Consider the following 15,592-nt stretch of genomic DNA (forward strand, 5'->3'; position numbering starts at 1 on the left):
TTTATTCCTAGGCCAAATGGCTAAAGTGTCTGCCCACAAGCTTGAAGGACTGAGAGACTACCAGTGATTTCACAACACAGTCCTACGCATTGGTACTCAGAAAAAGCACCACTGAGTTCAATGGGACTTCCCACCCCACCCCCGCATGAGAATGTATAGGATTGCTGCCTTAGGCAAATGTAGTTTAATATTGAGTAAACTATGCTTCTTTCTACTGGAGACATATGAATACCCTGCCAAAAAAAGAACCTCAAAGAACATATTGCTGTTAATTATTCTGGTATAACTATACTTTGTATTCAGGTGACAAATAAACAACTTTCATTAAATTCATTAAATAATTATAGAATTCAAGATGAGGCTCCTTTTAAAAGTTGCCATTCCATGCAAAAATAATGTAAGTCAAAAGATGAATTGTCGGCCAATTGGTGCCAAAGAAGGACAGAACTTTTTTTATGTACGCTACAACAGCAGCAAGAATACTTATAGCAAAGTATTGGAAGACACAAGATTTACCCACTTTGGAAGAATGGCAGATGAAGATGATGGACTATATGGGACTGGCAGAAATGACTGGCAGAATCCGGGACCAGGGAGAAGAGGCGGTGGAAGAAGATTGGAAGAAATTTAAAGACTATTTACAGAAATATTGCAAAATTAATGAATGTTAGAATGATGTTGGATAGAAATTAAGTGGTTTCCAGCTGTAATGCTTTAAGAATATGGAAGAAGGGTATAATTAGGTAAAAAAAATAACTAAAATGGTGTTGGATTGGAAATAAGTGGTATTGGCAACAAAGTTAATAAGAATAAGCAAAAACGAACTGATAATGGATGAAAATACTGAGTTATAAAATGTTAAGTTATAGAGATAAGATAAATGAAAGAGGGTAAGGATTTGCTGATTTGATTATCTAAATGGGAATACAAGAAGGGGAGGTGTGAGGAAGTCAAAGAAACAAGCAAATGAGTTTTATGTTATGAAAAATAATTGTTTTTAATTTTTCTTGTTTTTTCTGTATGTTTTACTTATTTTTTTGTTTTTATTTTTATTATTATGTGTTTTTGTATATCTGTCTTTGTAAAATCTTAATAAATATTTCTTAAAAAAAAAAAGATGAATAACTTGCAAGTATACTATTAACGCTCCAAACACCAAGAATTTTACTGTGCTAAAGGTCAAACAAAATGGTCAAAATTGCTATGCTACATCATACCACAAGCCTATTAAAGCTACATTCTCTACTTCCAGGCCCCTCCGGGCCTCTGAACTCTACCAAGGTGACATTGTCTCGTCAATGCAATTCCCCCCCCATTGGCTCTGCTTTACACTCCAAGTACTTTTACCTGGTTAGAATGTTTCCTTGAACTGAAAGCCTCTTGCTTCCTTGGATGAAAGACAGAGAGTGGTCAGAGCGTGGTCAGAGAGTGTAGAAACTAGCCTACTGTACCTATAAAGGTACAATTTACATTTGTTGCCTCATCCACGTTTGCATCTGACCGTGCCTAGCACTGGCATGGCCCTCAAGACGTTGTCCAGAAGAGAACACAGCCCTTGGTCTGGAAAGGATTCCTCACCCATGCTCAAAACTTCTATATTGTTTTGAGCAATCCTTGGTTGCTTCCAGCATCTGATAATCAGAAAGGTATACTGCTGTGCAATGAAGATTTCAAATTCAAAACTAATAGCAGCCTCAAATGCCATTTGAGAATCTTAATCAAGTAGTTTACTACAGAGTATTTAATAAACCTAAGGACTATGAGCAATGGCCGAATAGATTTTAAATGCAGTACTTCTCTCACTACACTTCATGCAGATATAAATGCTTTCTAAATAAAGAAGGGGGGGATTTTTACTCCAAAAATAAACCTTCATCAAATGAATAGGAAAATGAGCATGTAGAGGGTGACAGCTGCTATAACAATAAACCAAAATTACATGAATTAACATGATTCAAATAAAAGCAAAGCTTTCATCACCACCTGCAAAATGAGATGGGGGAAGCCATTTCAATACTTCATTTATTCTCAAATACACAGTAATTAAATGGCAAAAGAAGCTGATTTCACTGTGTTCTACTCATCAATGGAAAATGATTCCAGATTATACGTTAGTGTTTACTCTTTAGGGCACACTCATTCTACAAAAAATGTTGTCAACATTGGACTTGAGATTCATGACAATACAGAACACGCACAGTGAGGTCTATTTTATAAAATGTTTGGAAAAGTAAAAGGTTTAGAGATGAAATGTGTGACCCCCCTATACACCACAAAGATTCCTGAAAGAAGAATGAAATACAAATGTGTTACATTCCATCTTGCAGCCTCAACTAGGCACACCAGGTAGCTCACATATAGGAATAATGCTGGGCTTACCTGTTGGATATTATCTCTGTGTGAGAGAGAATAATTTGTTCCAGAAACAGAGAAGAACAGAGAAAAAGTTTCAAGAAACAGCAGAAGGCTGAGATTGTTTTGTCTATGCAAGGACGTTTTCTGTGGGAACTGCTCTTTAGCCATGCACAGTGTTACAAGAAGTACTGACAACAATAGTTCTGTGTATCTTGTTGTGAGTCTCTTGCTTGCGTGTTGCGGTGAGAGTAGCAGAGAGAGTGTCTTGGACTCTTGTTGGACTCTAAGCATGCCTTGACCACAGCAGTGGTGAATGTCTTTATGTATCATTATGGTTTTATGCCTATCAAGTAAACTTCTATACTTCACTGAATCTGTACCTTCAACCCCAAAGACACTTCCAAGGAAGGAGCTGCGTTGAGATGTAACGCTGCTGAGTATGGATACTGGCACACACACACAGCAAAAGTGTTGCCGCACCCAATCCTTCTAAATGATCCATCAGAAGTTGATGGATTGATCCAATGTTACCAATGCCAACTATCGGGGGTGAGAGGAATAACAGAATAATGCAGAGCAGTTCCTAGAAGAGCCTACCCTATTGCACTAAGCTAACTTGGTTTTGAATGATTCTTTTTTAAGAAGGGGAGAAGTGACAGGAATCTTGTTTGCTTGTTTGTTGCCTGCCAGCCATGAGTGCTAGTAGTGGGCACTTGCTTCACCCAATAAAGGGGCTCTACAGGTTGCATCCAGCACTGCAGCTCCACTGTCACAATGGACTTCCATGTGTGTGATGGAACTTCCTCTCAAATCTCCTTCAGCCCCCTTTGCAGCCTCAAAATTATCTCCAGAGCACTGTAAGATGCTGTGAGAAAGAGGTGTATGTGTGGCTATGTATATGTGAAATGCCAGAGAAAGAACTTTTGTGTGTGTGTGTGTGTGTGTGTGTGTGTGTGGTGGCAACTTTGTATATTTTTCCTGGTAACCCTGTTTTTACTGGACAAAAACAGTATCATTGTGTAGGGGGGAATCAATATTGTGTGATATCCACAATCAAGAACAGCAGCACGTAGCTGACATCCCATGATAAGCATCTGGTGGCAGCAGGTGCTGCGAGGACTATTAAGGGAAGTTTGGACTCAGCAGACCAGCCAAATTATTTACAGTGGTACCTCGGGTTACATACGCTACAGGTTACAGACTCCGCTAACCCAGAAATAGTACCTCGGGTTAAGAACTATGCTTCAGGATGAGAACAGAAATTGTGCTCCAGCGGCACGGCAGCAGCGGGAGGCCCCAATAGCTAAAGTGGTGCTTCAGGTTAAGAGCAGTTTCAGGTTAAGAACAGAGCTCCGGAACGAATTAAGTTCTTAACCGGAGGTACCACTGTACTTTGTAAGGAACCCATGGAAATCACACTCACCTATCTTTTTTGTAGGTCTGCAAACCTTAGGGCTCCCCTAAGGCTGTCAGTACCTCCCTCTTACATATAGATACTGCTGTCTTAACTACATTTAGACACACACCCAGAGAATTGAGTTTTATTAGTACATTGTTTAATATCCAATGTTAAACTTACACCATAATAGCAATCTACTTCAAATAAATAAAATAAAAAGGGCAGATAATAAAGGTGACAGAAGCATTCAGAGAGCCAAAACATCTGTCTGGCCATGGTAAACTTACTCTTACACCTAACTTGTGTAAGATTTGGATTTGCATAAAAAGTCTCAAGCCCAGCTAGTTAGAACAATGCCTGAAGGACGATTTGAGAGGAAATGTATCAGTTCCCCTTATGCTCACTAATGCACTAACAGCACATTTTTACGAAAATACAGTTATAAACACATGAAGATGCAATAAAAGTTGCTAGCTCACACAACAATGACCTTAAATAAGCATGATCTTTATCTATTCACTGACTCCCAATAAATTCAATCTACGTAAAATAGCAATAAAAAGAAATATATCATCCAACCTTCTGTCATCTAATTGTTTCTGTATTAAGCTATCCGTAAAGCAGACAATTATTGATCCAAGTTAGTCTTGCAGTATACAGCTGATTAAGTCTTGTTTTCAAAATCAAACTGGTAGCAACATTGAACTAAAAAGCCAAGCTTGGGTTTCCCAACACACACTATAAATACTAGCAACCTGATCAGCAATATTTATGCAATTGCTGCCTATCAAAAACATTCTTCTCTCCCACACACAAAAAGTTTCAAGAGTGACCAATTACTTCTTAACCCCATTACTGAATAAGATTCTACCAATTAACAAGACAAGCTAATTTGTTAGTGACCTTGTCATTAGCAGCAAGTTTTAGGCAGGCAGCCAAGAGAGAAATAACAGGAAGCTCTGCTCTACTTCTTTATGCTTGTACCTTGCTCTGCTACTAATGACAGCTTCTTTGGTTCCTGTAGAAAGCGATTATCCTGAACAAGGCATCAAACTAGATGTTCTGGACATCTGATACCATCTTGAGGACTCTTCACTGCTGGGCAGAGAGGGGGGTAACTGCACACAGAAGACAAGAGTGTAGGGTGGGAAGGTGGAGCAAACTGGGAGGTTGTCTGATGCTAGAGGGGAGGGTGAAGTACACCTAAAAATAACCTACTACTGCCACCCATCTATGATGACATTCATGAGTCTTACAAGTTGGATGAAAACACTCAAGAGTTCTTCAAAATTTAACAAAGCATTCGTCTGCGTTTAACTTTATTAGCCTCAAATAACCCTATTCAGATATTCAGTCAAATGCATGAGAGCCCCAGCTCCTAAACGGTGTGGTGGACCATGCTGCTCCTAATGTCCCTATGTACGCCTTGACTGCCTCTACACCCAGCCTTGCTAAAAGTCAGAAGGGGGATTCTAAGTGCTCAATCACAGGCAGAATCCAGTAGTGAATGGAGTGGCACCACAGGTAGGGCAACATTGCTGACCTGGTTTCCCAATAATGCACATCTCTGTTGGTTACAGGGAAGGGGAGGGATAAGGCAGCAGGGAGCTTGGTACAGGCACAGGTGGAGTGGCAGTTTCCCTCTCCTGGTAACTGGCAGCAATGTGCAGTGTTGGGAAGCTAGGTCAGCAGTGCAGCCCCACTTATGCCACCAGTCCTGCACACTAAAAGTTCAGAAGGAAATGAGCGGGGACATCAACCCACACTCCCTAAATAGTCTGTGCCCTCAAACATTCAGCTGAATATCTGGATAAGACTATTCATAACAATTGGCCAAGGACTAACATAACTCACAATGTTGTTGTATGGATAAAATGGGAAAAGGGAGAACCATGTAAGCCACATTGAGTTCCTTGGAGGAAAGGTGGGATATAATTATTATAACAACAACAAGAATAAGAGCTGGAGTCTGGAGGGCCACAGGTTCCACATACCTATCATACCTGTGCATCGAATTGTGATTAATTTATTCCACGAGTTCGACTTGTCTACTTTTCACTAACTGCAATCAAGTGTCTACCCACTTCTGAATGTGTAAAACCCCCCACCAAACTCCTATATCTTCCATTGTGGGGTTTTGTTTGTCTTGACCACCATAGCCTCATCATCTTTTCTGCACTTCCCTCTAACTTTTTCTATTGCATCCTCAGTATTCTCAGTCCTTCCCCTTCCCATGACTTGTGCATGCAGTTCAGAGGGTTTGTATACTGTTAAAATGTTTAGTAGTGGCAGTATCCCATTTTAGCTTTCATCTCTTATTAACTGGTAAGATGCTGAATTCTAGCAACATTCAATTTCCTAAGGCAGCACAGGGCAGTTAAATATACACCATAATCTGGACTCTATTGGGCAGATTCTCCCATTTTATGATTTATGCCTGAGGATAAAGCAATAACTTTTGGCAATTTGATTAAGTTCATGAATAATAATTTTTAAAAAAGAACTAAATTACTTCAAGGATCAGCAAATGTAGGGAGACTAATACAATTCATGTTTTTAGGCCAATATCCTATCTAATTTATTTAAAATATTTCAATTTATAATATGTAAAGCCCAAAATAATGCAAGGTATTAACAAGCAGCCATATATCTTGGAAAGGAAGCAACTGACCCTAAATGACAACTTTGCAAATAACTGTGGCCTATTTGCGGAACATGGGAAGCGGGTGGCACTGTGGTCTAAACCACAGAGCCCAGGGCTTGCCGATCAGAAGGTCGGCGGTTTGAATCCCCGCAACGGGGTGAGCTCCCGTTGCTCAGTCCCTGCTCCTGCTAACCTAGCAGTTTGAAAGCAGGTCAAAGTGCAAGTAGATAAATAGGTACCACTCTGGCGGGAAGGTAAATGGCATTTCCATGAGCTGCTCTGGTTCGCCAGAAGCGGCTTAGTCATGCTGGCCACATGACCTGGAAGCTATCTGCAGACAAACGTCAGCTCCCTCAGCCAGTAAAGCGAGATGAGCGCTGCAACCCCAGAGTCGTCCGAGACTGGACTTTAACAGTCAAGGGTCCCTTTACCTTTACATATTTGTGGAACAAAGCACAACAGTTTTAAAAAGAAGAGGAAATAATACTATCTACCTGTAGTAGTGGCCCGTGGGGGAAAACAGTGTTGCTGACCTGGCTTTCCTGTGTCATGTGTCACTGACAGTTACCAAGAAGGGGAGGCACAAGGCAGTGAGGAATGCAGCATGGGCGCAGTGGTAGAACAATCTGATGCTCCTGCCATTGCACCCACATTGAGTTCCCCACTTCCTTGTTTCTCCCTCTCTTGGTAACTGACATCAACACATGGCATTGAGAAGATAGGACAGCAACATGACCCCACCCACACTGTCCTGCCAGTCGCTACTGTCTGTCTGACAGCCTCAAATCTGAGCAGAATAATCAATTTGCCATGTACAGTTAGATTAATATTCCTGACAATGTTGCATTATATGAATTATTTTTTCCATACAAACTCTTGCAAGCAAGATTGATTATCCTAAGGTACTAACATAAAAAAAACAAAAACATTTTCATAGACTTTCAAATCTGATGAGTGGTCAGGGAAACAGTTGTTTGTTTGTTTGTTTGTTTGTTATTAAATTTGTATACCACCCTTGAGCTGAAGATCACAGGGGGGGTTCACAATATTTAAATACAAAATGAGTTACTATTTAGCTAGTAACACAAGATGTAACCAGGTAAAGTTTAATATTATGCATACAGCTGAAGTTTTAAAAGTTAATTGTTCATTTGTGGAATTAGATAACATAATATTTAAACACCTTGAGACATTTCTGAAGTTAACTATGATCTAAATATTTGCCTCAATATTGAGCGGAGTCAATTATTGCTGTAATTTTGAGTTTTGCAGACACACATTGTAAAGCTAACAGACAGACTTTTAAAGGCTGCTTAGAGAAACAAAAGGAGTGACTTGTTTACTCAGGTTTTATAAATTATGCTCTCCTACTCAGGGTTGTAAATATACAGCCAAATACAAAAACATGGTATCACAACATCAGCCATAAAGCAGCCTATCATATCAGCCTGCAGTCTCCAAAGAAGCTTCACAGCTGCTCTTACTTACATCAGCTACTCCATTCTTCACTGCAGTATCAGCTACCACAGCACGTCTGCTCAGCTCCCAAAGAAACAAAAGAGCTCTTTGGTATTCTGCAACATGGCAAGCAGCATAAGCTTCTTCAGCGGGAGAAAGAAAACTGGGTGATATAGGGCAGCAACATGTACAGAGGATTTCACAAGTGCCATTGCAAACCTCAACCTCAAATTCTTGCCCTATCACTGCAGAATTTATGAAATAAAAGCCATTTCACATAACATAATGGCTTCTCCATCAATTTTAATACCAGTCAATGAATAAGTTTAATCACTAAGAACTCTATTTGCACTTTACATAATTTGGGAAAGAACTAGGATCCGTTTAATTTAGTGCAGATGTACTGCAGCTAACTGGCCTTTGGAAATAACTGCTCCCATTAGTGGTCTACTCACATACACCACATAAAACAGGATTTAGCTCACTGAAGTCTGCAGCTATGCTTCTCCCACCCCAAAATTCACACTGGCAATTCTGGAAGGTTTTGTGTGGAGAAGTTGGTGAGGTGTGGCCACACAGTCAAGCTTGGATATAGATATAGAACATTCATGTTTAAGCATTTTTGTTCATCATTACATGCAAGTATCTACTGAAAACCCAACAGATGCTCTTGAAAACAAGTAGTCATTCTAGAGGCCAGCAGGGGTAGGGAAAAAGAACGGAGCTCAGACCTTTCTCTACCCAACGTTCTAACTTTTTAATGTTTTTAATGTTTAATGTTTTTAATGTTTTACTGTGCTTAAAGTTTTTAATTTGTTGGAAGCCTCCCAGAGTAGCTGGGGCAACCCAGTCAGATGAGTGGTGTATAATTTTATTTATTTATTTATTTATTTATTTATTTATTATTATTCTCACAATCCAATTTTATTTTATTATTTCTAGCTTGCCTTGCCAAAAAATGTTCAGGCTTATAGAACAAGAAAACTTTAAAATATAATATAAATAATAACAAATAAAATGAGGTAGGGGGAAAACCAGTTCAATAAAAATACTAAAATGCCATGGAAATCAACAGTACAATGCTATACATGTTTGCTTAGAAGTAAATCATATGGAGTCCATTAAGACTATATCCAAAATAAGTGTATATAAGAAGCTGACATACTATTGTTGATAAAGAAGTTGGGAATGGGAAGCCACTGGAGTAGAAGACATCAAGCTGTGTCAGAGGCAATAAGCCTCCAAATATCAGTTGCTCAGATTGACAAGTGATAGAATGTTGCTGCACTGAGGTCCTGTTATGGTTTCTCATGAGTACTTGGCTGACCATGGTGAGAACTGGATGCTAGAATGGAACATTACCATGATCCAGCAGGCTGTTCTTAAGTTTATATGAAACTGAAGGTGTTGAGAGAGGGAGTTACCCAGGCAGGAGACTGGAGTTTTAATTGCAGACACAGCTCAAGCACAGAACAAGAAAAACAACAAAAAGGACTTGCTTAATGAGTAGAGTCCATTCCCAGACATGGAGTAAAGGCCCAACAGGACACCATATCATTGACAAGCGGAGGTGGGGGAAGGCCCACATAGTTTCTGTGTCATTTCACTCAGGAAGAGTGGAGAGAAAACAAATGATCCACCCAGCAAAGGTATCTATGGTGCCTCTGACTTGCTGGTTCACTTGGTGGGCAGCATAGGGAGGAAAGAGGCCACCTGATAACTTTTCACTTGGAAAAAATATCCATGGTGTCTCTGCTTCACTCCGGGTCAGTGTTAGAAACTGAGATATGAAAGCTAGGAGCTAAATGGCACCTTAAACCTAGGTTATGGGCACAACAACGGAATGTCTAGGTGCAATTTTTTAATAACAAGAATACAAAGCTGAAAATGAATGAATTGCAGCTAAAATATTACATTCATTTTTCATATGGTTTAGTCCTTCCCCTGCCCACCCCACTAATATCCTTAAGATGGTCTCTTCTCCAGTCTTCAGACAGTAGCTGTATGTAGGGAGGCAGAAAAGGCCTCCTTTCCTTCCACTCTGCAGTTTTGATCTGAAATCTTAGGCAGAGTACTGCACCCAGAGCTCAAAAACTGTGTGCGCTAATGAAATTCCCTGTTGCAAAATGCGCCTAGAACAATGGGAGTTTCGAACACTGCTCAGGGTGGAGTGACAAGAGGCCAATCTGTGCCAACAGGAGCAGGTGACTGAGCAGTGACTCCACCCTTCTTTCTGCCTCACACCCACTGGTATTGACCTACTCTGCCGGCCTTTGTCCATACCTAAACCTGACTTCTCTTCAGCCCCTACAGCCCAAGGCAGCAAGAAAGAGTCCACCAAAGAGCTGCAAGTGAGTTAGCACAGTGGGAGGCAGGACACAAGCCCCTTCTCTCCCATCACCACCCATTTAGCTCCTTACAAGTGGGTATAGGGAGGGGAATATTTTGGCTTTGGTTGCTCTCTCCCATAAAAGCTCTCTGTGTTCTGCCTTATTACAAATTCTCCTCCCATGAATGACAGTTCACTCTTGCAGAAGGTTTCAACTGAACACTTACAGAGGTTGTCTGAAATTGGGCCAAAGCTCACAAGTTACGCACCATTGCTTTACTGTAACTAATATCACTTTAAAGTTTATAATAATAAAATCACATATATGAAAACTGTTATTATATACAACTACCATTTGTAAGTTATATTCTTGAATAAACCCTAGAAGGCAGCATAACATTTATTTCCTAGAATAAATTTGTATAGCCTTGCTAAGTGTTCCAGCAACAACTGTCAGTTTCCCAGTGAACTATGGGTAGTGTTAAAAAAAGTTTTACTCAGAGAAGATCCATTAAAATTAATAGACTTAACTTAGTCATAGTCACTAAATTAATGGATCTACTCTGAGTAAAAGTAGTTGAATACCATCCAGAGAGATTGTGCTCAAGGCAATCTTAACTCTGAGGAAAACTGCAGTGTGCAGCAAATTACTGTTAGTGTTTTTAAGAATAGCTTTTATTTAGGAATCCTATTTTCCTTCCCTCCGCCTCTCTACACTGTAATACCAGTGCTTTATTTGAACAATTGCCACTTATTAGACAAATTGTTTCAGCAGAACAAAGATGCCTTTATAGCTAAAAATGCCTTCAGCAGAGGAAAGTCTACACAATATCCCTTTTTACTCCAGTAAATATATCTTTCAGGAAACACCAAAATTTTAAAAGTCTGCTAAATTCAAATTGTAGAACTCAGAGGAATTGCAGTAGGAGCTGTGTCAATTTTAAATCTAAGGACCAAGGTATGAAAACTGTTGAAACTGCTTTAATACACAACACACATCACAATTATAGTTTGCAAAAAGCATAAAGCAAGATGGAAACAACCTCACCTAATTTATTTGGACTTGAAGTTCATCCTAAACTTACTCTTAGAAAATTTTCCCTTTAAAATATAGTGGCTTCACCAGACTACATCACTTTTGTCATCTGGCTTAATTCTTTGTCATCTAAAAAATAACAATGCTTTATTCCACCCTGACACATTTTACACAGCAGGGGTCTCTATTCATTCCTTTTCTCCAAGAGGCTTCCATTCCCCTTGCATGCATTTAATGCAGAAATTATCTCTGACTTTGTACTTCTCATTTTGTCTTTTGGGTCTTAACTTTGTAATATAAATATAATATTTTTTTCACTTGTCAACTATTAATGCCATTTTGCCTTACAAATGTGTCTCAAAGTCAGTGCCCAGCTGTACATGCCACAGGAACAAGTGCAGAAAGTCTGCTTGTTCCCAAGCTAAGGAGCAGCTGATGTGCTCCAGCCAATGTTGTACACAGGTTCATAAGCCCTTTTAAAGGGTAGCAGCAGGGCCCCAAGCATCACGCCTGCTTCAGGTTCCATAACCCTCTGGGTAGACTTGCTTCTAAAGCAATTGCATGGGGGACACCTCATATGTGAATTGACTCATGGTTTGGTGAGTCGAGGGATGACCTGAGTTCATTCAAATCCAAGCTCAGTCACGGGCTTCCTGGATAGTTTTGGGTAAGTCACTATTTCTCAGTATGTTCCAAAGTAAATAATAATAATAGAATTAATAAGTAGCAGGGTAAAAATAATATAATATTCAATAATATGAATAATATGAACAACCCACTCAGAGTTGTTAAGCTGTTAAATGAGATATTGTGAAACTTCTAGCATCTTGCATGTATCATTTAGATAAATAAATAAAAAGTACATAATATAATACAACTTTCTACTTCGGGATTCCTAACAAAATAACATGGGCAAAGAAATCCAACCTGTGGGGAACTCTGTGTGGTGGAGTCACCAACTTATTCAGAGCCCTACTGTCTCATAGTGCATAAGACAACTAGTTTATCATTTTGCAAACCACAGCTGCCCATTGCAGCCAATGGAAGGAAATAAACTATGCAAGTTCCACGGCTAGCATAATTTTAGGAGTTTTGGGAAAACAGATCAGGATAACAAGGAAAAATTGGATATGGGGATACATGGACTCTCCTGACATATAAGTCTGCATACTAGACTGGAATGTTATATATCACTTAACACAAGATGACACCAGACTTTATTCCAGATAATCCAGAGATTAGTATTTCCATAGCTTTGCGCACACTAAGGAGCACACTATATGGAAAGCTTAGTACAAAATACTTCACCATTTTATATGAAATCTATGCCTCAAAGTCTATGAGGCAATATGGAAAAACAACAAGGAAGTAAACATAAACAGAACTCCCAATCATGCAAATATTCTTCATTTTCAACCATTTATTTTACAGACAAAATTATGCAGTTAGTTTAATCCTCCAAGAAATTACACATACCTTATTAAAGTAGATGCTAAGATCTGTACAGCAGTTTATATGTACCAATCGACTACCAGTGCCAAAACAGAAAAAGTTAACACTGATCTGGTAAAATATATATAAAAAAATTAAAAATTGTCCAGTAGCACCTTAGAGACCAACTAACTTTGTTCTTGGTATAAGCTTTCATGTACATGCACACTTCTTCAGATACACTGAAACTGAAGTCACCAGACCCTTATATATAGTGCTAAGGGTCTGGTGACTTCTGTTTCAGTGTATCTGAAGAAGTGTACATATACAAGCTGATACCAAGAACAAACTTAGTTGGTCTTTAAGGTGTTACTGGACAATTTTTTAATTTTTTTATATATTTCGACTGCGTCAGACCAACACGGCTACCTACCTGAATCTAGAACTGACCTGGTAAGAGTAAGCAACAACACATAAAATGTAAACTATTTTTGTTTACAAGATTAAGAAATGCATAGACATGAGTACAGGCATGGGTACAAGATACAACCAGCAAATAATCATTCTATGTATTGAACGAATAATCTTGGGGTTCCTTAAAAATTAATGGCTGTAATTCTATGCATACTACCTTTTGCTCCACAAAAGCATGCATAGAGTGGGTTACACTGTTATTGTGTCATAAGCATTCATGGACTAGAGCCACATAATTATTTATATGTATGTAAAGGTAATGGACCCCTGGACGGTTAAGTCCAGTCAAAGGCAACTATGGGGTGCGGCACTCATCTTGCTTCAGGCCAAGGGAACCGGGTCATGTGGCCAGAATGACTAAACCACTTCTGGCGCAACAAGACACCATGATGGAAGCCAAAGCACATTTAAATGCTGTTTACCAGCCCACCGCAATGGTACCTATTTATCTACTTGCACTGGCATGCTTTCGAACTGCTACGTTGGCAGAAGCTGGAACAGAGCAACAGGAGCTCACGCCGTCACACAGATTCGAATTGCCAACCTTCCGATCAGCAAACCCAAGAGGCTCAGTGATTTAGACCACAGAGCCACCCACATCCCTTATATGCATGAAGTATTAGCAGTTATGGGACTCTCAAGAGTCCCATGAACTGCAAGAAGATGAAACCTATCCATTCTTAAGGAAATCAGCCCTGAGTGCTCACTGGAAGGACAGATCCTGAAGCTCAGGCTCCAGTACTTTGGTCACCTCATGAGAAGAGAAGTCTCCCTGGAAAAGACCCTGATGTTGGGAAAGATGGAGGGCACAAGGAGAAGGGAACGACAGAGGACGAGATGGTTGGACAGTGTTCTCAAAGCTACCAGAATGAGTTTGACCAAACTGCGGGAGGCAGTGGAAGACAGGAGCGCCTGGCGTGCTCTGGTCCATGGGGTCACAAAGAGTTGTACACAACTAAATGACTAAACAACAATTACCAGTTATATAGGTTTTGAAGAGGGAAATTATTAAGTTGTGCCAAAAGACTATGAAAGGCAAGAGTTCTAGACTCGCAACCATTCCTTATACTTCTGCAAATATGGTTCCTAAATTGCTGCTACCAGTGGTTTCATCTTGTGGTCGAGTGTCTTCTTTTTCCTCCTCTTCCATCTCCATGAGCAGCCCTTTGCATCCTACCACATCTTTTAAACAATTATTTATTTTGCAGGATTACAAAAATAAATACAGTACCAGTTTCCACTGTCAGGAATAAGTGGGCAGAAGGATGTTAATCTGAAGTCAGGGCAGCATTTCAGGAAGAGGTTAAAGGAACAACAGTGTAAACACACACAAAAATAAAGTGCACTAGATTTCACCTCCCCGCAGTGAAATTAATGCCACTGCTGTGGCAACCGCTGCCACATGACCCTTAAAACTGCTTTTGCATCCCACAGCGACAGCAAGATGCAACATCTCCTTATTATGAAGGCCAAGTGCTCTGGGAGCAGAGAGAAGAGGAGGAGGAGGGAGGAGGAGGAGGAGAGAGAATGAGGGTCCTGTTGCTGCCAAAACAAAGCAGTGGCTGCTTCCACCCGCCGCCGCCGCCGCTGCCGCTGCCAAGTAGCCCAGGCACAGCAGCTCGAAGCCCCTCTCGCCTCAGCAGACGCGAAAGAAGCCGCTTCTCTAAAGGGACCGACGGCAACCCCTCAGCCCCGAACTGGGTCGCCCCTCACCCGCGCCAGGCAGGGGCTGAAGTGAAGCCGCTGTCAAAAGCGCCCCCCCTCCCGGCCTAAATAAAATGATGACGATGATGCCCCGGCTGGGCTGATTTACTCTCCCCTCCGCCGCCTCCCTCCCTTGAGGGCAGAGCACGTCGACGCCGGGCGGCAGAGCAGCCCTCGGGCTCTCGGAGGGAGGCTGGCGGGGCTGCCGTCTGACTCACCCGAGAGCTCGTCCGGCTCCAGACCAGTCTCGGTGTCCAGCCCGCAGATCACGAAGTAGTCGGCGAAGCGGCCAGGAGCAGACGAAGAGGAGCCGCTGCTGCTGCCGCTGCTGCCGCCGTCGCCGCTCATGCTGGACGGGGCCCCCAGCGAGGCGGGACGGCTCAAGCCGCCCAGCAGCAGCGAGAGGGAGCGTTCCGGGGCGCTACCGCCGAGGCTCCTGGCCGCCCAGCTGCGGCGGACGCGGCTGCTTCAGGGGCCCCCGCTGCTGCCTCCATGACGGAGCGGCCAGGGCCGCATGGCATTGTGGGTAGCAAGGCCTGACACTCGGGCGAGGGAACACACATAACAGGGCGCTCTCCCCCCTCAGCTCCTCTCTTCCCAGATGTTTCCAGGGGGGGGGAGGCGGGAGAGAAGGAGGAATAGAAGCGAGGACCGCAATGCTGCGCAGGCGCAGTGAGCAGAAAGGATGACGTGATGCTCCTTGCAGTGTGGTTTCTTGAGAAGACTCTGGGAGGAGCGGCGCGAGGGGATAAAGCCCATTTC

At 41.5% G+C, this 15,592-nt stretch overlaps 1 protein-coding gene across 7 annotated transcripts in view; it reads right to left on the reverse strand.

Annotated features, from left to right (window-relative positions):
* DENND5A (DENN domain containing 5A) overlaps positions 1 to 15,547 on the reverse strand; it is a 61,939-nt gene extending 46,392 nt beyond the window's left edge. For 2 of the 7 annotated variants that reach the window (XM_083597704.1, XM_083597701.1), the window contains exon 1: positions 15,049 to 15,439. In XM_083597704.1, coding sequence (XP_083453830.1) covers positions 15,049 to 15,178 — 130 coding nt within the window. In that variant the 5' untranslated portion in view covers positions 15,179 to 15,439. Of the gene's footprint in view, positions 1 to 1,347; positions 1,379 to 15,048 lie in introns of those variants that run through there. The other 5 variants (XM_083597703.1, XM_083597705.1, XM_083597702.1 and 2 more) reach the window with 5 other exon arrangements.
* Between the last annotated feature and the right edge of the window lie 45 nt (positions 15,548 to 15,592).

The sequence above is a fragment of the Podarcis filfolensis genome (genome assembly GCF_964270895.1).
Source record: "Podarcis filfolensis genome assembly, chromosome: 1".
NCBI lineage: Eukaryota > Metazoa > Chordata > Lepidosauria > Squamata > Lacertidae > Podarcis > Podarcis filfolensis.